Consider the following 24,036-nt stretch of genomic DNA (forward strand, 5'->3'; position numbering starts at 1 on the left):
GGGGCTGATTCAGCCTAGTTCATCTCCATTCTGTTCTCCAGTGTTGTTGGTGCAGAAAAAGGATGGCTCATGGCGTATGTGCATCGACTACCGTGCACTGAACAAGAATACCATCAAGAATAGGTTTCCTATACCTAGAATTGATGATATTATGGACAAATTAGAAGGAGCAGCTATGTTTAGCAGGATAGATCTAAAGAGTGGGTACCATCAGATCCGCATTAGATCAGAGGATGTGCACAAGACTGCTTTTAGAACGACGTTTGGCCTTTACGAATTTTTAGTGATGCCCTTTGGTCTCACAAATGCTCCTGCTACGTTCAATAGGATGATGGACAGAATTTTCCGTCCACACCAGCAGTTTGTTGGTACATTCTTTGATGACATGATAGTCTACTCAAAGAATGAAGAGGAGCATAGGCATCACTTGGCCATTGTGTTCAAAGAGCTACGCAGTCATAGGTTGCTCATCAATGCAAAGAAAAGTGAGTTTTTTCTGGAAGAGATTCACTTTCTGGGACACATTGTCTCAAAGGATGGTGTCAGAATGGATCCTGCAAAAGTTGAAGCGATCAAGTCATGGCCAAATTTGAAGACGGTGCATGATGTCCGAAGCTTTTTGGGACTATGCTCCTATTACAGAAGGTTTATCCGAAATTTCGCTGAGATTGCTTCACCTTTACATGCTCTTCAAAAGAAGGCAGTCACCTTTAGATGGACACAGAAAGAGATTTCAGCTTTTAATCTCTTAAAGGAAAAGATGACTTCGGATCCAGTCATTGTGTTGCCAGATCTTAGGAAGTCATTTGTGGTCCAGTGTGATGCCTGCGGTAGTAGCATTGGTGCAGTGCTAATGCAAGATGGCAGGGTAGTAGCCTATGAGAGCAGAATTTTGCAAGGGCCAGAGATGACCATGCAGGTCTATGAGAAAGAGTTACTGGCTGTGATTCATGCGCTCTTAAGTTGGAAACACTACCTGCTAGGTGCAGATTTCGTTGTCCAAACGGATCATCAGACCTTGCGATACTTCTTGACACAAACAAAGTTATCTCAGAAGCATATGCGATGGGCAAATATCTTGTCCATGTTCCATTTTCAGATTGTGCATGTGGAAGGCAAGAAGAACGTTGTGGCTGATGCCTTGTCAAGGAAGCCACAAATTTCAGCTGTGTCGATTCCTTATCATCATGAACTTGATGATATGAGAGAACAGTATGCAAATGATGAAGATTTTGCAAGGGTCTTCGAGCAACTAATGGATGGACAACGTCATGAACACTATCTTCTTAAAGACGGGTTCATGATGATGCATGGCAGATTGTGTGTCACAAAGCCATTGCGACGCAAAGTTATGGAAGAGAGTCATGTCCCACCGTATGCAGGGCATCGTGGTATCGATGCTATAGTTAAAGCGGTAGAGACATTCTTCTATTGGCCTACATTGAGAAGGGATGTGGATGCCTTTGTGCGAGAATGCCTAATATGCCAAAAGGTCAAGTTTGACAGGCAAAAGGCACCAGGGTTATTGCAACCACTACCTATTCCAGATAAACCATGGGAAAGTATTGCTATGGATTTTATCTTTGATCTTCCGAGAACGCAGACAGGAAATGATGGTATTTGGACCATTATTTGCAGATTCAGCAAACAGGCTCATTTTATTCCTGTCAGGAAGAAGATAAAGCCAGATCAGATGGCACGCTTGTTTATGAGCAATATTTTCAAGTATCATGGCATGCCACAGTCGATTATTAGCGACCGTGATCCACGCATGACTAGTTTGTTCTGGAAAGGCTTGTTTGAGAATATGGGTACCACGCTCAAATTCTCTTCGTCATTTCATCCTCAAACAGATGGGCAGTCAGAAGAGGCAAATTCTACTGTCCTAGATCTGCTGAAGTGCTATGTGTCAGAGCATAAAGGAAAGTGGGAGCAGTATTTGCCATTGGTGGAGTATGCATACAATAATACAGTGCATTCATCAACTGGCAAGGCACCCTTTGAGATAGTTGAAGGTGGCAAGAAAGTTCCTCCCATACTGCATACAAAAGACAAGATATTTGAAGCAGATAAGTATGTTCAGGACATGGATGAAATGTACAAGAAGGTCAAAGTGGCCTTAGAAAGGACTCAGGCAAAGCAAAAGAAAGCAGCTGATCATCACCGTCGTGAAGTGGTATATTCACTTGGTGATTGGGTGCTTTTACGCTTTGAAAAGGCAAGGTTAAAGAAGATGAAGGGCAAGGAAAGACCGTTTCCAAAGCTCACCATGCGTTACTATGGGCCTTTTCAAGTATGCGACATAATCAGTGATGTTGCATATAGGCTGAAATTGCCTGACAGTTGGAAGATTCACAATGCATTTCATGTGAGTCTTCTCAGACCCTATGTGGGTGATGTGCCAGAAGATATGCCAGCTGAAGATCAGCCGGAAGTCGAGGAACTTGACGAGATCTTGCTCCCTGAACAGATTTTGGCACACAAAGAAAGGAAAGTGAAAGGCAAGGTTGCTAGGCGTTACTTGGTAAAGTTCAGAAACTATCCACCAATGGATGCTAAGTGGATGGAAGAAGGTGAACTTGCACACTCACCAACTGTGTTATCACTTTACCTGGAAGCCTTCGATTTGCAACCTACCTTGACCCCTTGAGTTTCAAAGCTACATGGATTGTCAGTGTGACAATGGCTTTTGAAACAAATGATGTACATGGTATTTAAAGTGAGCTCAAATCAAATACCTGTTACATGAATGTTAGAGCTGTACAGATTGTCAGTTTGGCAATTGCTCTTATGGAATGTCCAAAAGTTTGGTTAGTGCTATAGAAGTGAGTATTTCTTGTCAGTTTGTCAAGGATACAGTGATTGCTTCTATTAAAGAGTACATGTGTAACTGCATTCTTAAACTGTCGGTTTGGGTATGCTCGAAAGTGTTACGGGATCCAACGTGTACTATAAGACAGTGGCAAAATGTGCAGCTACCATTTTGTCATTGGAAAGTTAGTGACTCAAAGCAATGGCAGAGTGTGCAGCTACCACTATGTCATTGGGACAGGGTTCACACGCAGGCAATACATGAGTCGACGAGGTGTTGAATACACCAGGGTTGACAATGAGCATGTATGTGTCGTATATGTGTCGACAGGTGTTGAATACATCAGTGTTGATAGTAAGCATGTACGACATAGATGCAAACGAGGACGTTTGAGATTTAAGGAGGGGGGTATGTCACCAGCGTGTGACTACTATCTGTCCTTTTTGTTGATTTCTTTCTTATTATCTATTTACTTTCACTTTTTGGAAACACCCCTCAGGAAATCTAACTGCCCTGCATTGCATAGCTAGTGTGGAACTGTCCAGAGGGAGTCCAGGCCTGAGGGCAAGAGAGCACTAAGGTTGGACAAGGACTATGGTTAGCCAAGTGGGGTCATTGACTAGCCAAAGTGGAATCCTTTGCTACAGAGGCTACATTTCAGTTCTGGATGTGGCCGCAGTGTACAAAGAGGGTCGGATGACCTAGAAAGATACAATGGCAGCATCTCCTAAAATTTAGGGAACTGCTATTTTGGGACCTGAAAATGTGTTGACGTCATTACCTCCGGAATGACAAAGGGAACATTTTCTTACTCTGCCGTGAAGTCAACTGGGCAACCGGTTGGGATATTTTTAGGCGGCAACCCCGAAACGGGAAAATGCTTGTAAATGTGCCAAGTGGCACATTCTGGTGCAGTTTCTAATGCAAGAGAGAGTTGGCGCTGAATTTTAAGCTGGGAGAGGCTCATTTGCAGCTTTTGTCACAGGTTAAGAGCTATGGAGTGCTTGCTTTCCCTCTTATGCACAGTGCGGTGCCAGGAGTGATGCCCTGCACGCTACGCACTGCCCTCTCTCTCCCCTTTGGCAGTATGTTATGCCCCTCTAGTGGGCTTTTCATTTGACCAATGTACAGTTGTGTGGGTTCATGCGCGATTGCCGAGGCAAGAGCCTCTTGCACAGGTACTGGATTAGCTAGCGGCTAATCCCCCCGCAGGTACAGGTGAATTCGGAGAGGTTTCACGCCAGAAATCTCGTCCGATTCAAAGGGCAAGTAGCCCTACAGGTGCGGGAGCTCGAGGACTTGCTAGGGATGCGACCGGCACGCGGAACGGAGCCCGAAACAGTGAATTACAGCCTGCTGTGTATTTTTGCAGGTTTAGGGTTTTGGCCCTAAACGGACCCTAATACCCCCAGGAGGTTCGGGGATGCAAGGGGACCGCTGTACAGGCGATCTGGCGCATTTTCAGGGCTGAAAACAGAGAATCCAGCGTGCTGCAGATTCTCGCCAGGTTTTGTAAAGTGCCCGTATGCGTCGGGAAAGTCGGCCAATGCGTGGGAATACTGACCGTGAAGGGTTCTAGTACAGTTATGCTGCCGAAATCGGGCTGGAACAGTGGAAATTCAGCCGAGTTTGTGCGGGGCAGCTTGTAGGAACCACAGCATTTATTCCCTCTTTTGAACAATAAAGAAATACCGAAAGGGGCGCCTAAGTTAGGGGCCAATCTGGTGTCTGTCCACTCATACAGGTGCAATCTAGCAGCCTGTATCCCTCTCCCCTTTGATGTGTCTTGAAAGTACAGGTAAAATAGACGACTAATAATGGGTGAAAGCTAAATCAAGGTTTAAAGTAAAGTCTACCGCCCTTTTTGGATCAAACAGGCCGGTTACAACTGGTGCTTTTTTTGAGATAGTGGGACCTCGGCACTCGCATGCCAAGGTCAATCAGTTGAGGAGACCCGATGGGTCAGTTGTTTGTGAGCCCGAGGATATGCGTGCAGTTGCTACTGACTTTTACCGTGAGTTATTGGGGGCTGAGCCCCAGTCAGAGCGGCAGGATGCATACAGGGAGCAGGTTTGGGCACAGATGCCTTCTCTTGTGACTGAGGAGATGCGCCAGAGGCTAGAGATGCCTCTTCAGCTTGAGGAGTTGCACACGGCTCTTAGGGCCCTCCCTCGTGGTAGCTGTCCAGGTGAGGATGGGCTGACTCCCAGCTTCTTCTTGGAGTACTGGGACCTGCTTGGCCCAGATCTTTGTAGTGCCTTTCAATACATTCTGCACACAGGAGTGATGCCGGATAGCATGAGTGAGGGCTTGATTTACCTCATTCCAAAGGAGGGTGGCTCCTTGGATGAGATTCGACAGTGGCGCCCCATCACCATCCTCAACTCAGCCTACAAAATTCTTGTCAAGGCTGTGAGTTTGAGGATTCAGCCACTTTTGGAGAGCCTTATACATGGGACTCAGACAGGTTTTGTCAAGGAACGCAGTATCCTTGACAACATCTTCACTTTCTGGGAGGCTTTTGCCTTGGCACGGCTCCGTGGGGAGGACCTTGTGATTCTTCTTCTCGATTTTGAGAAGGCATACGACAGAGTTGACTGGGACTTCCCAGAGGGCACTCTACGCAGGATGGGCTTCTTAGATGCTTGGATCAGAGGGGTGTCAGCTTTGTACAGACAGGCTCACAGTCAGGTGCTTTTGGCAAGAGGTAGAGGTGAGCGCTTTATGCTCACACGATCGGTCAGACAGGGTTGTCCTCTTGCCCCCTTTCTCTTTCTGTTCTATGCGGAGGCGATGAGCAGATTTTTGGTGTCACAGCAGATTGGTCTGAGGGGCTTAGCACTCCCTATACGGGGATGAGCTTCTGGACGCTGAGTTTGCCGACGACTCAGCCTTGTACTTAGAGGGTCAGGAGGCCAATCTACACAGATGTGAGCAGGCTTTGGAGACCTTCTGCTGTGCATCGGGTGCACTGATCAACTGGAGAAAGACAGTGGCTTTCTCGGTTGGCAGTGCTCATGTGCCAGATTGGATGCCAGGAGAGGGTTTCAGGTGGATTCCCCCAGGGACTGCAGTTCGGTACTTGGGTTGTCAGGTTGGTTTGGACTTGCCCCCCGAGCAGCAGATTGCTCCTCTTCTCCTGTCCATCAAGAGAAAGCTGTTACATTGGAGCTCAGCACGACTTTTGCTGGCTGGTAGAGTAGTAGTTGCCAACCAGGTGTTGTTGGCGACTATGTGGTACATCACTTCTTGCTGGATCTTCTCGAGTTCTTGTATCAGCCAGGTAGAGAGGCTGATCAGGAACTTCCTTTGGTCAGGTCGTGACACTCAGATTGCCCGAGCCAAGGTGGCTTGGTCGGTCATCACACTTCCTTGTTCTCAGGGAGGGCTTGGGATCATTGATCCAGCACAGCAGAGCAGAGCCCTTCTTGGGAAGTTCGTCGTCCGAGGACTTCTTCCAGGCGAGGAGCCCTGGAAGGAGTTCTTGCTGCAAAGGCTTTGTGCCAAGGTGCCTCAGTTAGGAGGCCCTTGGCAACCTTCGACCAGATGGATCTTTACAGAGTTGCGCCGAGTTGGTTTGAGCAGGAGACTGGAGGACAGCTTCGCTGTGAGTTTGCTTCGATCTTGGGAGCTCTTATGGCGTGGCCTAGAGCAGAGACAGCCGACGTGCACGGAGGAGCGCCTACGGCAGCTCCTCGTCTGGAACCCCATGGTTAGCACTCAGAGAGGCCACTTGGTTGGGAGTCGGCCTCATGTTTCTTGGGGTCCCATGGCAGCAGGTCCAGCGCGCTCTCTAGGTGACTGGCTAGAGTTCACAGTTTTGTCAGAGGAGGTGCAGGGTTTCCAGCTACAGGGCATGAGAGGGGTGCAGAGCATGTGTCAGAGTCAGTTTGGGACATGTTGATTAAATGCGGGAGTTGCATGCTTGAAACTTGTGATTGTTGCTCACTCTTTACGATCTTTTGGAGCACCCTAAGTGAGGAATTGCAGGGTACATCTCTCATTTGGTGCCCCATTTGATACCCCAACAAATTCAACTGCTCAACTAGCTCAGATATGTTCATTTTTGGGGACATGCGATTTGGCGATGAGCCCCAAAAAAAATTACTTCGTGACAGTCATGCTTAACTCCTACACATTGAGGTTTAGAGAATGGCAGAGGACATCATTGTTAGATTTATTAACAACGCAAGTTTAACTGGATGTGGTTTAGATTAGTAATGCACATGCAATCCCTTCAGATATGTGAAATTTCACCAAGTTATGTTTAAGTCTTGACCATTGAGTGTGCCCAAAATGGTGAGCTATGGTGAGGCAAATGGAATTTTAAAAAAAGGTCACCCCACAAAGTTCTTCTAAGGCATGCATGACTTAAGGCAATAAGACATTGTCAAATTACTTACGTTATTCTATAACATCTATGGAGAAACAAAGCAACTACTCTTAATGTTTCTAATTCATTTTTTAAAGGTTCTTGTAATATGTACATAGCTTTGATTCAAGGTTTGCATATATATGTTTGTTTGATCCGAGCTTGGCATAAACGGTGGCGTGAAGTTTAATGTAGCTCATGCTATCTGGTAAGAATGTGTGCACAAGTTTCAACCTTGGACCACTTTGACAAAGTTGAAGTCTTATGGTTGGGAGCTCTTCTTGCAATGGTTTGATTTGCTTGTAGATACTTTGATTTGCTTAACACTCCTAGCTATGGCCCAATATTGAAGGTTGGCTTTATCTAGCTCTTTTCCCAAAACAATTAATTTATAAGATTTTGCAAAGATGTCCCCAAAGAGGTGGTCTAATGGTAAGGCGTTGGCTTCTCAACCTGCGGGTTGTGGGTTCAAATGCCGGTAGGGTTCCCCTTTATGTCCACGTTGCTAGGGCTCTTGCCCATGAACACTTGAGTGCATCCTCCTTATGGGGTGGTACCCAAGGAGGAGGTTCCTAGCTTGTTGCTACGAGTTCTCTCTGTTGTTCCTAGTACATGTGGTGATGCGCCTTCAATCCGATGGTACACGGACTTGGCTAATATTTGGAAGGGATAAGCACCTCCCCGTGTGGCTTCTGGTGTGTTGTAAAAAGGAAAGATTTTGCAAAGATAAGTTGAGACAAGTCAAGGCTCACGATAAGTCTTTGTAATGCATCCAAGTATGTGTGAACTTAAGCAAACCTGAAGTGTGGAGAAAAGTTGATAGTTATGAGGGAAAACTACTTCAAAAAACTTAGAATTTCAACAAGCTCTAAGACCTAAGACATAATCGAATAGGAATGCTGATGATATTATATGAACATGGTGTCATTTGATAATTGATCACATTTGCCAACCTATTATGGGTAGTTTTGAAGAAGGCATGGTGTCATTTGATAATCAGTCATATTTGCCAACCTGTTATGGGTAGTCATGAAGAAGGCATGACTCAATAACCCAATTTAATGTCTCATAGATAGGAATTGCAATAAAGGCCTTCGCTTATTCCACATACATAAATGCAAGGGATGAAGGGGGCATCTTCACGTTTTTGTTTTTGAAGGGCAAAAAACCCTTTGTGGAGCTCTTCTTTGTTTGGATGCTTCCATAGGGGGTTCTTTCTTAACAAATATTTCTATACTCTTAGGAGCGCTCAATGAAGCCATTCTCCATCATACTCATCCTCTAGAAAGACTGTAAATAGATGGATATTTGTCTTGTTATTCGTATGAACCCCTAAATTCCTGTAGAAATGTAATCCCACATTATCCTTTGTAGAAACCATCTCTTCTTCATCATCATACCTTGCTATTGATAGCATATCTACAATTGGATTATTTCTTAATGTGGCAAAATTGTGGGTCAAGAGACTTTATATATGAAATCCACCTAAGCAATGTTAGGTGTGGAACATCTTGAAATCATCCCAAGCAGTAGTAGAACATCTGTCTCCACAAGGACTTCTACCCCAATAAATTATTCTCTGTCGCTCCTTAAAGTTGTAGCAACACCTCATAATTCCCTTTTGACCTATGGATAATCTCTCTTTCGTGTGAGGCAATGTGTCTCATGCTAGTGTATGTGTAGGGAAGGGGGAGAAGAAGGAGAGCACAGTGTGGGTGGAGCTCAGAGTGAGTATAATGCCATCATGCTCCTTATTCTTTTATATATAAATGAGATAGTTAGTAGAGATGAATTAGTAACAAGCGTCCGGCTAGTGGCTTGAATCTCAACAATCTCCCACTTAAAGGCCAGTGTGGCCCAAGTGGCCTATGTATGTACAACCTATACAACCGTGAAGCATTCCAATGGATTTACCCTACATCCATAATCTCAATACAATGTGAAAATCACTCTAAGGCTAGACTCTTTGTGAGAGCATGTGTAGGGTTATCATCCATATTAACCTTGACTGTCTCAATACGCTTGTTATCCAACATATCATGTATCACATACCTAACCTCTATGTGTTTTGATTTGGAGTGAAACATGGGGTTCTTCGCTAACACAATAGAACTGTAACTATCACAATAGAATATTGGCGTCTGATAAATGTCAAGGTCTCCCACTAGACGAGCTAAACATACATCTTCCTTGCTAGCACCAAAAATTGCAACGTACTCTGCCTCTGTGGTGGAAGATGAAGTGCAATGTTTGAGACATGATCTCCATGACATTGGTGCTCCAGAACATAAGAATACATAGCCAAACATGGATCGTCAACTATCCACACAACCCGCATAGTACTCATCTGTGTAACCCAATATGGATATATTATTGTTCCCAAAGTGTAAGAACTTGCTTGTTGTATCCTTAAGGTATCTTAAAATGTGCTTCAATGCTTCCAGTGCTTCTTGTTACAATTTTCCATAAAACTATTAATCACTCCCACTGTAAATACAATGCTTGGTTTGGTGGCTACCATGATGTACATGAGACTACCTTCTGTTGAAGAATATGACACCCTTTTCCATTTTTGACTTCTTAGTATCAGTCGTGGGAGCATCATTCTTGCTAAGTTTTGCATATGGGAATCACCAAGCTTGATTATTCCATGCATGGATGTATAAGAGGAAAACCACTCTCTATGCGGTGTGACATGAAAACTTGTACCAGAATCAAGGATCCAATTCTGTGCTTGCATTGGGGTACTCAATTCAGCTTTTCTCCCCTGCATAATAAAACTTTGCAAGGCCTTGTAGATATGTGTTTCTTGAGTTAGCTCCAGTATTCCACCTTTTCTATATCCCTTTTGATACGCATACCAAGAAAGTGACTTGCATCTCCCAAATCTTTCATAGAAAACTTCATGCTAAGTGACTGCTTCAAGATGGAAATCTTGTCTTTAGACTTCTGGCAATGAGCATGTCATCGACATAAAGTATCAAGATGATAAGTGAACCATCGTTCAACTTTCAGTTACACAAGCAGTGATCTTTTTGGCTCCATACCCATCCTTCGGAATGCACGTACTTGTCAAATTTTTGGTACCAATTCCTTTAGTCTTCCTTCGTCATACAATGCCTTACGTAGTCTACACACCACTTCTACCCTCATAGGTGTCTTCTTCTAGATCCCCATGAAGGAAATCCATCTATACAAGTTCCATGTCCTCAGTGGCTACTAGTCCAAGCACAAGACGCAATGTAGTCATCTTTACTATTGGAGAGAAAATCTCATCAAATTCCATGCATTCCTTCTATTTGAATCCCTTAGCAACCAATCTAGCCTTAGGCTTGGGATCTTTTGGCGTGTATTTCTTCTTATACACCCATTTGCCTTTGTTTGCCCTCTAGGAACTCTGTCGATTTGCAAGTCTAATTTGCCATAATCAAGCTATACTTTGATTGCATTGCCTACTCCCACTTCATGCTATCTTCTATCTGAATAGTCTCTTGGTAGCAAGTAGCCTCTCCATAGTGATTGACCAACAAATAGTATACACATGGTTGAAAACGCTCAAGGGCATGAGAGACTCGCGTAGATCTCCTCACTATACACTGACTATTGGACTTTGTTCTCTCTGGAGCACTCCTGGTGGTAGGAACTTCACTAGTAGACTAAGTTGTTTGTTTGATCTTAATTGAGGCTATGTCCTCAAATCTGACATTGCGATAATCTATTTGAGAGGCCATCTATGCATCTTTGACTCACTAAAGATAACTTGTGAGCTGCGGATGACTTTCTAAATTTTGGGTGTGAGAGACGATAGCACATCTCTCCATCTACACCATATTTAATTAAGATGCATTTGTGTGATTTGGGGTCTCGCTTTTTACATAGATCTTTAGGGACATGTGAGAATGCCTCACACCTTAATACATGTAATATCTCATAGTTTGGGGTCTAGATTTTTGTGTGATTTGGGATCTAGCTTTTTGCGTAGATCTTTAGGGAAATTTGAGAATGCCTCACACTTAAATACGTGTAATATGTCGTAGTTTGGTTTATTGCCAGTCCACATCTCTTGCAAAATCTTATACTTCAATGGTGTACTACACGATCGATTGATGATGAAAAGTGTTGTCAAAATAACCTCTTCCCAAAACTCTGGAGATAAGTTCACCATGGACAACACGATTGTGACTCTCTCTTGGATTTTCCAATTCATACACTCAACAATGTCATTATGAGTTGGTGTGTATGGTGTATTAAACTATCATCAATGTTAAGTACATAGATTAGAGTGGATAGATTAGGCTTGTGCAACCACACTAAGCAGAATTAGGAGACTCATAGCACAAAGAGAATGCACAAATCGGATTGATTATTGAACAAGAGTGCTAGTACATAGTGAGCCATTATATAGGCTTCTAGAGGGAGCTTTGAATGGCATTATAGGTGATGATAGGCATCAAGATCATCCCAAATCTCTTCTAGGTCATGCATGCCTCTCCATGAGTGTGTGTACCATGTGGAGTCAATGCAAGCATCAACAGAAAGTGGTAGGCAAGTCTAGTAGGCAGGATACATTGAATCTAGACCAAAGTGAAGTAAGGGGAGAGCTCCATGGTATGGGCTTAGGGCGTAGGCACAAAACCTAACAATCCTTCTTTTTTGTGTCTAAGCACATGAAAGAAATCATCCATTGGGGTTTAAGTCTCCCATCTAGATAGGTGTACAAAAGAGTGCCTCCCCTAGAGAGTAGTGGCAGTAGGGTGTAGGCCAAAAATCCCTCCGTTAGAGAATTGTAAGCAACTAGGGTATAGGAAAATGTGAGTATCTAAGAAGTACATCTACGTAGCATACTGCTCCGTTGTCTTCAGTTATGTTGATTTTGCCTTTATCTTTGTTTTAATCTTTGAATAGAAACCAATTAGATACATGATTATTTTTACCGTAATGCACACTAGGGTTGATTTTGTAACATTTGTTTGATATGTGGTTGTGCAATTGCAGTGTTTGTACCTGTTCTTTGTTTGGTTCCTTGATGATATAGCAATAAAAGCTCCTCATGAAGATTGTATTTTGGATCTTCTTCTCATGCTCTTGGAGCAAGTTGATGACATCCTCCAAGTTTGGTACATGCTCCTTTTCTTTGAGCATTTTGACAATCTAACGTAGTCTGCATCTAGCTACTTGGTCTTCATTCTCCATCGGGCATTTTATGTATGCCACCTGGGTGCAAATACTCTTTATTCTATTCACGAAAGAAGAGAGATCGTCCCTTGGTTCCATGGTAAGACCATAGAGCTACATTTTGAGAGAGATTTTGGAGTGTTTAATTATGGTTCCAAAGTGTCTCTCAAGCATGACCCATGCATCATAGGAAGTAGTGCTTTTGTTTGGATATAATTATTCCCTACAATGGTGAGAAGGATCCTCAATGCTTTCTCATTCCCTGTTGTGAACTGTGCTTGAGACCACCTAGTTTCAATCCTCTCTCCCTCCCTACTGGCTTGATTGTGGACCATAGTTTCTTCTTCATTAAATACACCTTTGTGATTATTTGCCAAGTATGGAATCCTTGGCCGTCAAAAACAGTGAGATTATCATTGCCCATAGTGCACCCCAAATGTGTATAGGAAGATGGTGGGCTAGTAGAAGTGCATGGGAGGAAGGTCTTACCTGACTTGGGGCGGTGTCTAGTCCTCATGTGATTTTTACACTTGTCTCTCAAGAGATTTTACAGAAGAACTCTGTGAAGTCACTCTTCAGTGTTGTGAAGCACCTCTTCACAAAGCATAAAAACTTTTTGAAACTCAAGATTTACAAGAGGGTGTTGCAAAATAAAGTTTGGGATTTACGTAAGCAATGAGTGGTCGAATATGGATCTTGCAAAACGAGGCTTTCTGTGTGAAGTATTCTCTCCTAAAGGGACTTGGTACTCTGGGGCAGTGAGCTTCAAAAGGGCTATGGGAAAGGTTGCTTGCTTTCAGAGTACTCGTGGGAAAGTGCCTTGTGTTGGGCCGGATGAGGGTGCCTCTGGCTCATGGGATGACACCCTCTGCTACGTGAAGACCTTGGCTCAAGGTCTTTTGCAGCATGCAGCAATGTTCCCTTGGCTTTGAGGTCACAGATGTCCTCCAGAGGGTGGTTGTGGGAACAAGTGCTATTGACACGACCGAAGGTTAAATGGAGCTTGATGGGATTTGGTGTCCGGGTGTAAGGTTAGGAAGATAATGGTGCATGAGCCACTGCTTGGAGACCTGACGACTCTAGAAAGTTGTATTGCAACTCTCTTTAAAGTCCACCAAAGTGCTTAAAATAGGCAATGCAGTTTGACCACAAAACTTTTCTGCACCAGAAGTACGTCGTCCCTCATGTTTTCTTGTCAAAGTGTACAGTCTTGCGAGTAAAAAACTTCTAGAGGCAGCTTGGTCGAGAGCTAATGAGCAAAACTTGAGCATGCTAAAGTTCATTGGCAAGCTATTGACAAGCTGTACACACACACACACACACACACACACACACACACACACACACACACACACACACACACACACACACATTTTGTTAGAGAATTGAGGCCACGATGAGCTCAAAATAGGAAATGTGAATTGAAAAAAATGCTCATACACACACATACACAAAATTAATCCAATCTAACTATGCAAAAATCTAAATGCAGTGCAAGGGAAGTATGAATGGCAACCATCCAAGAAAGAGAGAGTGATTGGAATGTCCTAGCTTAGGGAAGAATGTTGAACCTATTCAAAACCACAAGACCCAAACCTAGGCTAATAGAGATAGTGTAGCTTTAAGCTATGATACCACATGGTAAGTACATAGATTAGGGTGGATAGATTAGGCTTGCATTCATGATGATGGTGAGGGCATCATGTACAACCACACTAAGCATAATCAAGAGACTCAATCCACAAAGATAATAGGCACAAATTGGATTGGTTATTGAATAAGAATGCTAGTACATAGTGAGCCATTATATAGGCTTCTAAAGGGAGCTTTGAATGACATCACAGGTGATGGTAGGCATCAAGATTAGCCCGAATCTCTTCTAGGTCATGCATGCATCTCCATGAGCGTGTGTGTAGGTGTGTGTACCATGTGGAGTCAATGCAAGCATCAACTAAAAGTGGTATTCAAGTCTAGTAGTAAGATACATTGAATCTAGAAAAAGTGAAGTAAGGGGAGAGCTCCATGGTGTGGGCCTAGGATGTAGGCACAAAACCTAACAACCTAGTGCCTCTTTTGATGTTGAACTTAGTGGAGACATACTCTCCCCCATTTTTTAGTGCACAAAGTGTTCAACTTCTTGCCTAATTGGTTCTCTACCATTGCATTGTCAAGGAATTTTGAAACATAGCAAAAACTTTGTCTTTCCTCTTCAAGAGGTAGACCACACTTTCTAAGTAGATCCATCTATGAATGTCAAAATATAATTCCCCTAGAGATGTATGCGGCATAGGCCCACATAGGTCGCTATGTACCAAGTGTGGGGGATTCCCTAATTCTATATTCAATAGCAAAGTGGTAACCCTAGTCTATTTTCCATAAATGAAATGCTCACACAAAATAAAATGAGAATAGCTTAAAACTGTTAAGTAGCCCACACATTGAAGTTGTTTCATTTCTTTGTGACTCATATGGCCAAGTCATCTATGCACAACTCAGTAGAAATCATCTTGGCCAAATAAATGAAATTCTCTTTTAGAGAAGAGACATTCAAAGAGCACAAGGAGCCAAAGTTTTGGCCCTTCAAGATGAGAAAATTCCCCACGCAAATCATCCAAGAACCATTTCCAAAAATTGTAGTATAGCCCAAATCATCCAAGAACCATTTCCAAAAATTGTAGTATAGCCCAAATCATCCAGCTGGCCAATTGCCACGAAGCTTTTAGTAATCTTTGGCACATTTCTGACGCTTCAAAGCATAAACTCAGTGCTATTATGCATACATAAATTTGCATATCCAATGCCTCAAATGTCAAGCTGATATGATGCCTAGCTTGACCAAACCATGCATAGGATCATAAATAGAGAACCATTCCCTATGCGAAGTAACATGGAAACTGGCACCTAAGTCAATGATCCAGTTTTGCACATGGAAACTGGTGGAGACTTAACTACATTTAGCTCCTCGTTCATCAAACTTGACTATGGGCTTACTCTTTTCATGTTGAAAAATGTGATAATATTTCTTCAAATGTTCTTTCTTGTGGCAATGATAGCATTCTACATTTTTTAGTTCACGTCGATGACTCTTACTACTAGGAGCATTCTTGCAATCATGTGACCAACTACGACTACGACCACGACTACGACCTCTTTGCCTATGATAACCATCACTGGCCATATATGCATCCCCATGCCCACTAGTGTCAAGAGATTGACATCTAATTTCTTTTGTGAGCAAAGCACTAGTAACATCACTAAAAATAAGCTTACCCTTAGGGATAGAGTTACGAATGGCAGTGTTAAAAGTGTTCCATAATGCAAGCAAAGAACGTAGTAAGCAAATAGATTTCATTTCATCATCAAAATTAAGTGCCTTAGATGTAAGTTGTATAGACAAGCTGTTGAACTCATTTAGGTGTGAACTAACGTTGTTGCCCTCTTTCATATTTAAACGCATGAGTTTTTTCATAAGAAAAACCTTGTTCGAGGAACTCTTGTCATCCCAAGTTTAGCATAATGACTCCATTATTTCTTTGTAGTAGTCTTGTCCATAATTCTAAAGAAAATAGACTCACCAAGGTACATGCAAATGGGCACCATAGCATAAGCATCAAGCCCCTCCAACTAATCATAAGTGTAAACACCCTCTTCAGCCCTTATTGACTAATACATCAAGCATATGCTGCTTCCATATCGTAAAGTGTGTGCCATCAAACTTCTTGATATAATACTCTTCTTTTTCAAAAGATCCAACCATAATTGACAAGGTAAAACCAAGAGAGTAAGATTAACGATTTATGGAGAAATTCTGCAAAAAATTTGACAAAGTCTTCTTTGTACAATGATTAAAATACCAACGAAACTCAACATAAAATCAATGCATAAACCATAGAAAAGAGTGTTGACAAAGAATCAACTTGGATATAGTACAACTCAAAAACGACCAAGATTGCCAAATCAATCCAAAATAGGCTCCACAAAGGTGTACAATGACAATATCCACAACACAACGTACATGAGTCATAATAGGCACTACGTGTACGGCATGTGCTCAAACAAGTGCCAACAAGTGTGTAAGCAAAGATCACAAAACTCAGCTCCTTGTGGGGAGTAAACGCTCTCAACAGAGCACAAGCACTCTCAAGTGCTAGTCATGCATAAAACCATATGCATACAATTCCCACTCGAATCAAAAGCATTGATATAATGTGTATAAGCACCTATCAATAACAAATATGTTGTGAAAAAACTTGTAACTGAGAAGTGATAGGTGTTCACAGGCATTATATCAATTGGGCATGTGCTCAAACAGGAAACCTTCATAACTTGGAAGTCCAATTTCATCGTATGGCCTTGACTTTGAGACACACATACATAAGAAGAATAACCACTTTAAAACATAAGAATCAAATGGAACCAAGCAATCATCAAAATATAAGAACCAAAATAACTTCATCACATTAATGGCACGAGGAGAAAGGTTTTTCATACAAGTATGTCTCCATGCCAATGCAAAAATGTTTCAAATCTCTTCACCATTTTCTTGAACTAATGAGTATCTCTCATTATTTAGGAATTGCCCATATGTACAAGTAATGATCTTACAAAAAAAGTTAGTTTGGATACTACAAATTCTCACATGTTTATCACTTAAGTAGCTTTTCGCACCAATTGGGGAATGCCTTGCAGTTAAAGTCAATAATGCATGACATGTAGCACATGTGAGGATGATCTTTGCATCAACCATACAATTTTTTGTGCAACAATGTGGGGACCAAATTTATGATTTCTTTTGAAACCTAACTCGGGATCTTCCATGTTGATGATTCCTTCATAATACTCTAGTGATGTAAGAACATTTGGTTGGTTTGTGTTGGTATTATGGCCTTTGGCCTAGACTTCTCAAATACTATGGGCATGACCTCTTGTACTCTCAACAGTCTAGTCACCCTGTGAGCATGTGAGGACACATGGACTAGCACACATGGCACAGTGAGGACACATGGCCTAGCACACATGGCATAGTGAGTTGCAAAAGAGTCCAAAAAGGTATGCCAATCATAGGGAAATTTTTTGTGTGGGTGTGCTTGGGTGATTATTTAATGCCCACCTAATACTCTTGAAATTACACTAAAACTTTTGTGGGAGTCATGCTAGCAAGGTACCTGGGTGGGAACCCGGCAAAGATAGGTGGCCAACCCTGAAGAGGGGGCACTCACACACACACACACACACACACACACACACACACACACACACACACACACACCAATTTTGGGATGCCTGATTGCCCCCACCCTGCCCCAACTACCAGCACCTTGCCCAGCTGCCCGAAGACCCTGATTGCGTCTGCCTAGCTGCAGAGATATCCTGCTCGCATTTTCCTTTGCCTACACAGGGATACCCGCCAGCCAAGCTGCTCGGAAACCCAGCTTGCATCTGCCCACGCCTCCCCGGAGCGGAGCTACTTGCCATCTCTCTACTACTTAGAGGCCACCCAAAATCCCTCAATCTCTTGCCTAGCACCCTTTCATGCAAGCTGTGAGTACCAAGCCATAAATTTACTTCACATATGTCAGAATAAAATCACATTGTGCATTTGGCCCCCATTTTTTACCAACAAAACCTTCAAGGCCCTTAAGCAACCGCTCCCACGAGATGCCAGTAGGGCATTAAAGGCCTCCCACTAGAAGGGTAGCTTCTCGCACCCCTCCTCAAGATCCTTCACAATTACGAGGATCTCTCTCTCTCTCTCCCCCCCCCCCCCCCCCCCCCCCCCCCCCCCCCACCCCCCCCCAAAGAGAGGTCTCAAACATCAAGGCTCTAAAGCTCCAATTTTCGAGCTTCTTTCCTCTCTCTCATTCTCCCTAATTTTAGTTTTTCTTGTACGCATAAATTTTTCACTTGCGGGAAGAGGGTCACTCAAGGGAACTTGTACAGAAGCTAGACATTGGCATTAGTTTTTGCTTATTGCTAAGACCCCTCTATCGCACTATGGAAGAAAAGGGGATTGAAAAATTTAAAGATGAGGGTTTCCATACTTGGAAAACCAAATTGCGAGGTTATCTTATGCATAAGCAACTATGGTATTTTCTTATACCACAAGCACTTGAACCATCCAAAGCTAAAGGCACACTCAACAAGGCCTAGATTGCACAAATTCAAGCCAAAGTTGAATGATCTTGGCATAATTGTCACTTCATTGCTTGATAATTATCTGCACTTCAGTGACAATTGCACTTCACTTCATAATTGTCACTTCATTGCTTGATAATTATCTGCACTTCAGTGACAATTGCACCACAGCCATCCAAGCTTGGACCATGTGAGAGGAAAATTTTGGTGCCAGGTAGAATATGAGCAAAATAAGCCTTGAAAAAAACATTTACCAACTCAGAATGATTCAAAGGGAGGATATTTCATGCCTCATGAATAGGTTGATGAGAGTATCATTACTCAGTTGACCTACATCAAGTGTCAAATTCTTGAGGAAGATAAGGTTGCTATGTTCTTGAGTGCTCTTCTAGAATATTTTAACATTGTCATATTGATAGAACAAAAGGACCCTACACCAACTTTGCAACATGTGATCAATGCATTAATTGAAGAGGAGAAAAAGTAATCAAAGAAGGCTTTAAACAATGGAGGGGCTTACATTGCATCTTCATCTCGAGCTTCATCTTCAACAACTACTAGGACCAATAATAAGCAGTGTTATGAATGCGGAAAGTCAAGGCGTTCTTCTAAAGATTGCCACAAGAATAAGCTCAATAGAAAATGTGGCGTCAAAGGGCATCCACTGAAAAAATGTCACAATAGTAGTAGCAGTAGCAGAGACGAAGGAAAAGTTGACCTTGAAGACGATAAAGACAAAGACAAAGATCAAGAGGAGGAGAAGTGTCTTCATGCATGTGCCGCCCCTAACCACTTTTGAGAATATGCAAATCTACTATAGATATGGATGGTCTTTTGTCTTCTTTGTTTGAGGAAAGGATTCTTTAGTCTGTGTGACACCATATCAGTTGCGACCTATTTTAGTATGTATGACTTTAGTTTGTGTGACAACCCCAGTCTATGTGACTACTAGCGTGTGTGGCATTGAATCTTGGTTCAACTTACTTCAATGGAGTCCAAAGTCCAAGGGTAGGATTGATGGGATTATGGCCTTTGGCCTAGACCTCTCAAATACTATGTGAATGACCTCTTGTACAATCAGTAGTCTAGTCACCCTGTAAGCATGTGAGGACCCATGACCTAGCACTTATGGCATGATGAGTTGCACAAGAGTCAAAAAACTTATCCCAATCATTCTAGATTTCCATATTTTATAGAGCCACTATTTTCCTTTGGGAGTTTTCCCTTGACCCTTGGGAAAGATACATATGTGACCCTTGAGAGGTGCACCAAACCATATGGTGCTGCTATTTAAGTATCCACTCATATGTACACACTCATAGTGTTGTTCGTTCATTTATAATCAAGTTATCATTTTGTCTCCATCCTCATCTAGCAACTAACGGGGAAAAGTGTCACCTCTTGAACACATGTAAGCAAGAGGAACACTAAAGGTAAACGTGGCATCACCGTCACTGGCATATGAAGGCACCGCTCTAGCATGTGTCAAAACCTCATCTGCATCACACAGAGATCTCCATTTTTGCCTCATACGTCTGAAACAATGGCACCTAATGTGCCATGTGTGACCACAATGCCAACAACGCAAGTATCAGCATGAACGAAACCTCCGTCTCTCACGAGCCATATCTATAGACTCTGAAGTGTCACATATGTTTGATGCCATAAGTAAATGTCAAAGTGGGAGATCAATTCAACCACTACAAAATCATGAAAACCTTGATTAATCACATAAAAATCGATGCTCACATGTGCATAAAACAACTCCACAATCCATTATCTGCAAGCATACAATCTAAGTGAAACAGCTCAATAGAACATAAAGCGCATAATCATATATGCAAGTAGTGATCAAACATGCGCAAAACGCATCCCATAAGAAAACCAGCTCGCAAAGATCTGGAAAAATCTGTAAAGCTTGTGACTGCCTAAAATCTATAGCCACACGAGCATATGTAAATGACAAAAGCTGTTAAAGTGCGAGTTGGACTTGACCACTAAACCATCAGAGAGTAAAATGCAAATATGCACAAACATGGAAAGTATCTGGAAAAAATTCAATGGAATTTCCCCTAAAAATTGAGTGAAAACTCAAAAAATCTCACCAAAATTGCATCATGAATAGACACTCAATGTCTCAATAGCAAAATCCACATGTGGGAGTCAAACTCAACCACTAAACCATCAAAGAATAAACTGCAAATATGCATAAAACATGGCGAGAATATAGGAAAAATACATCAAAATTTCCCTTGAAAACTGAGTGAAAACTCAACAAACCTCACCAAATCCATGCAATCCACCATGAGCCATGTGTGCCTCACACAAAGCCTAGATTTAAAGTGAAGAAATATATACTCAAATTCTAATGATGCATCCTCCCTTGTAGCAAAAAAAAAATCCCACTCTTTGGAGAGTAGCATGATATTCCCTTGGCACTTTTATAAAGAGAAGTTCACACCTTCAAGAGGTCGTGCACTTGAAGCATTTCTTGAACAAGATTAAGGTAATTTTTATAACGAGTTGTGCACTTGATCTCATTTTTTGAGTTTTGTAGAGATCAAAGGACAACAAAATTTTACAACAAGATTCAATTGTGTTGGTTGTTTTTGGAATCACAAAAAGGTGAATACACTTTCATCTTTTTATTATTTTTTGGATACAAGCCAATTGTGCTCATAATTTCCAAAATTGCAGAGTTGATGGATATGAGTTAAAGAATTGGTGGCCAAGTTCCAACACTTCTTACAATTGTTTCAGGGCAGCAAGGCCATCCGAGAAAAAAGCATTTTTTGAAGAAAATTGGGTGTGTTTTGGTTTAATTAGAAATTGCGACAATCACAAGCTCCTTATTTTCAAAGGTATATCCTTTGCTAACTTGGTACGAATGACCCTTCAAAGCAAATAAGCAAGCACAAATTGTGTTTTTTGAGCTACAAGATTTTATATTTTGTCTAAAAGCACCCATTCCTTAACATGTATTTTAACTAATCCTTGCTCCAAAATCATGCTATAAAATCATCGGTTTACTTTTGATTAGCCAAAACTGCGAACGGGGGTGGATGTTCACATGACAAATCTTCCTAATGTATCTACCAATGAACTTGAACAAAAATCATGGATTTGTTGATATCTAGGACTTCTAAGCATTGATGACCCATATGCAACACCTAGAGACAAATTTGGTGTCATTAAACACTAACTTGACCACGTTAACTACTTTAGTCCATAAGTTTATGGTCCAATTGGTAGTAGATCAAAGCCTACCGTCTCTCCTAATTCAACTAAGTTTTTGCCATCAACTTCTCTTATAACACATGGTGCTAATAATTTCGCTGCTCATAAGCAACCATCATGAGTGAAATATCTAAAATTGCCAGCTTATAGAAGTGAAGATCACAAACACAATAAGATACAATTCACTTTTCTACACAAGTGGATAGATTTTCACCATCTATGAGCTACACCATATAATTTTTGACCTACAAAGTAGTCTCACCTTAGAAGGTAAGACCTATAAGTGATGGATGTCTCTTTCACTGACACAAAAATCGAGGACTTGGGGGCACAATTTAAGGTTGTGTTTCAAAAGGAATTTTGACCTAGTAATGAGGCAGAGAAGAATTGTAAGGCGTGAGACAATTGTTACATGCACAACTCTTATGTAATCACTTATATATCCAATTACGAAGAGATAAGGTTTGAGGTTTTCAGGCTACAATTACTCATTTTCATCCATCTTTTGGTCTTATGAGAAAGATGTGCACCAAACACTTTAAGTCTTAGATACACAGCTTGTCAGTAGGGTCACATCCTCTGGGGTTCACTATCTTGTATTGATTTTGAACAAGTTAAGAGAGAGATGTTATGTTTTTCTTGCTTATGAGATTCACTCAGAGAGAGGGATTGCCCTTTACTCATGAAGAGTGTGCATGGATGCATGAGTGCTATGACGTGTGAGGATAGAGAGCACGGAGTTGGTGAATCACAAAGAGTAAGCTATCTTCTCTCTCTCTCTCTCTCTCTCTCTCTCTCTCTCTCTCTCTATATATATATATATATATATATATATTCAAAGTAAAGAAAAGGTGAGTTAGTAATGATGGTTAGTAACGGGTGTCCTTGGCGGCCAATTGGCTTGAACCCCAACAATTTTCTACTTGAAGGACAACACGGTCTAAGTGGCCTATAATCATGAAGCATTCGAGTGGCTTCATCCTACACCCATCATCTCATTGCAATGTGAAAATCACTATGAGGCTAGACTCTTTGAAAGAGCATCTGTAGGGTTGTCATATATATGAACCTTTACTAGCTTGATGCACTTGCTAGCTAGTATGTCCCGTATCACATGATGCCTCACCTCTATGTGTTTTACCTTGGAGTGAAAAACGGGGCTCTTTGCTAATATAATAGCATTATGACTATCACAATGTAGCACTAGAGTTTGATAAATGCCAAGGTCTCCCACTAACGATATAGCTTCTTTGCTAGCACCAAGAATTGCAAGATACTTTGCATATGTGGTGGAAGACGAAATGCAATCTTGGAGACATGATCTCCATGACACTACTGCTCTACAAATAGGACTATATAGCCAAGCATGGATCTTTGACTATCCAGACAATTGGCATAGTTTGTATCCATGTAACCATGGATGCATCACTATTTGTTAACCCTCATGCACATTCCTATCACCTACGACGGACATTGTATTATTTATTTGGTAGAGTCAGGTACTGGGCTTGTCGGCTCAATAGGAAAAGGGTAACAGTGATCACCGATGAGAGGCGCACTCTAACTGGAACATTCAAGGGATTAGTTGGCTAAGCATGGGTGCCCAAGTGTGAATGGGGCGAGCTCATATAAAAGTCAACTAAACCTAAAATTCACTCATTCTCTCATTTGTGCAATTAAAGAGTGCTCTTCCTCCATCTCCATCTTCTTCTTCTTCATCTCCTTGTGTGTGTGTGTATGCGTGAGAGAGAGAGAGAGAGAGAGAGAGAGAGAGAGAGAGAGAGAGAGAGAGAGAGAGAGTGAGAGTGTGTGCGATCCAGCATTGCGGCGGCACGACGGCGGCGAGGCGGTTGAGCGCGGCGTAGTGGCGTCTCCCTCTTCTTCGCGGCGAGAAATTCTCCACGACGGCAAGCGTAGAGCAGTGAGTGATACACCATCGCCATCTTTGAGCCTACTAGTTTAGGCTTGTTGTGTGCTTGGAGCCATTTGTGGCTCACACACTGTGTATCGGCAAGTTCCTTGCATTGACACATGTGACATACGCGCACATTTTTGGTGTCGTTGCCGGGGAATGCCATACACTAAGCTTAAATGGCACTCTGTGCTTCTTTTGTGGTGCAATTTCAATTGCAGGAAAGGTAAGGAAGGAGGGTGTGTGTGTTGAGAAGAAGGATTTTGTGTTGCTACTGTGTATTTCTTAGTTAATGGAGTTTTCAAAGATACTGTGTTTTTTCTCTGTCATAAGGAATTAGTATTAAGGTTTTTAGTTTTGTGTAATGCAAAGTACAGTAAGTAGGAAGTAGAT

The 24,036-nt window shown here is 42.1% G+C and overlaps 1 protein-coding gene across 4 annotated transcripts in view; it reads left to right on the plus strand.

Annotated features, from left to right (window-relative positions):
- LOC147440025 (uncharacterized) overlaps nt 1–24,036 on the plus strand; it is a 58,879-nt gene that overhangs the window by 27,700 nt on the left and 7,143 nt on the right. Inside the window, exons 4-5 of one of the 4 annotated variants that reach the window (XM_086485719.1) lie at nt 21,052–21,119; nt 21,192–21,443. The exons of 2 other annotated variants lie outside the window; for them this stretch is intronic. In XM_086485719.1, coding sequence (XP_086341845.1) covers nt 21,052–21,119; nt 21,192–21,197 — 74 coding nt within the window. In that variant the 3' untranslated portion in view covers nt 21,198–21,443. Of the gene's footprint in view, nt 1–12,179; nt 12,227–21,051; nt 21,120–21,191; nt 21,444–24,036 lie in introns of those variants that run through there. One more of the 4 variants, XM_086485720.1, reaches the window with a different exon arrangement.

The sequence above is a fragment of the Adiantum capillus-veneris genome, chromosome 16, assembly GCF_014529385.1.
Source record: "Adiantum capillus-veneris isolate H3 chromosome 16, ASM1452938v2, whole genome shotgun sequence".
NCBI classification, from domain to species: Eukaryota; Viridiplantae; Streptophyta; class Polypodiopsida; order Polypodiales; family Pteridaceae; genus Adiantum; species Adiantum capillus-veneris.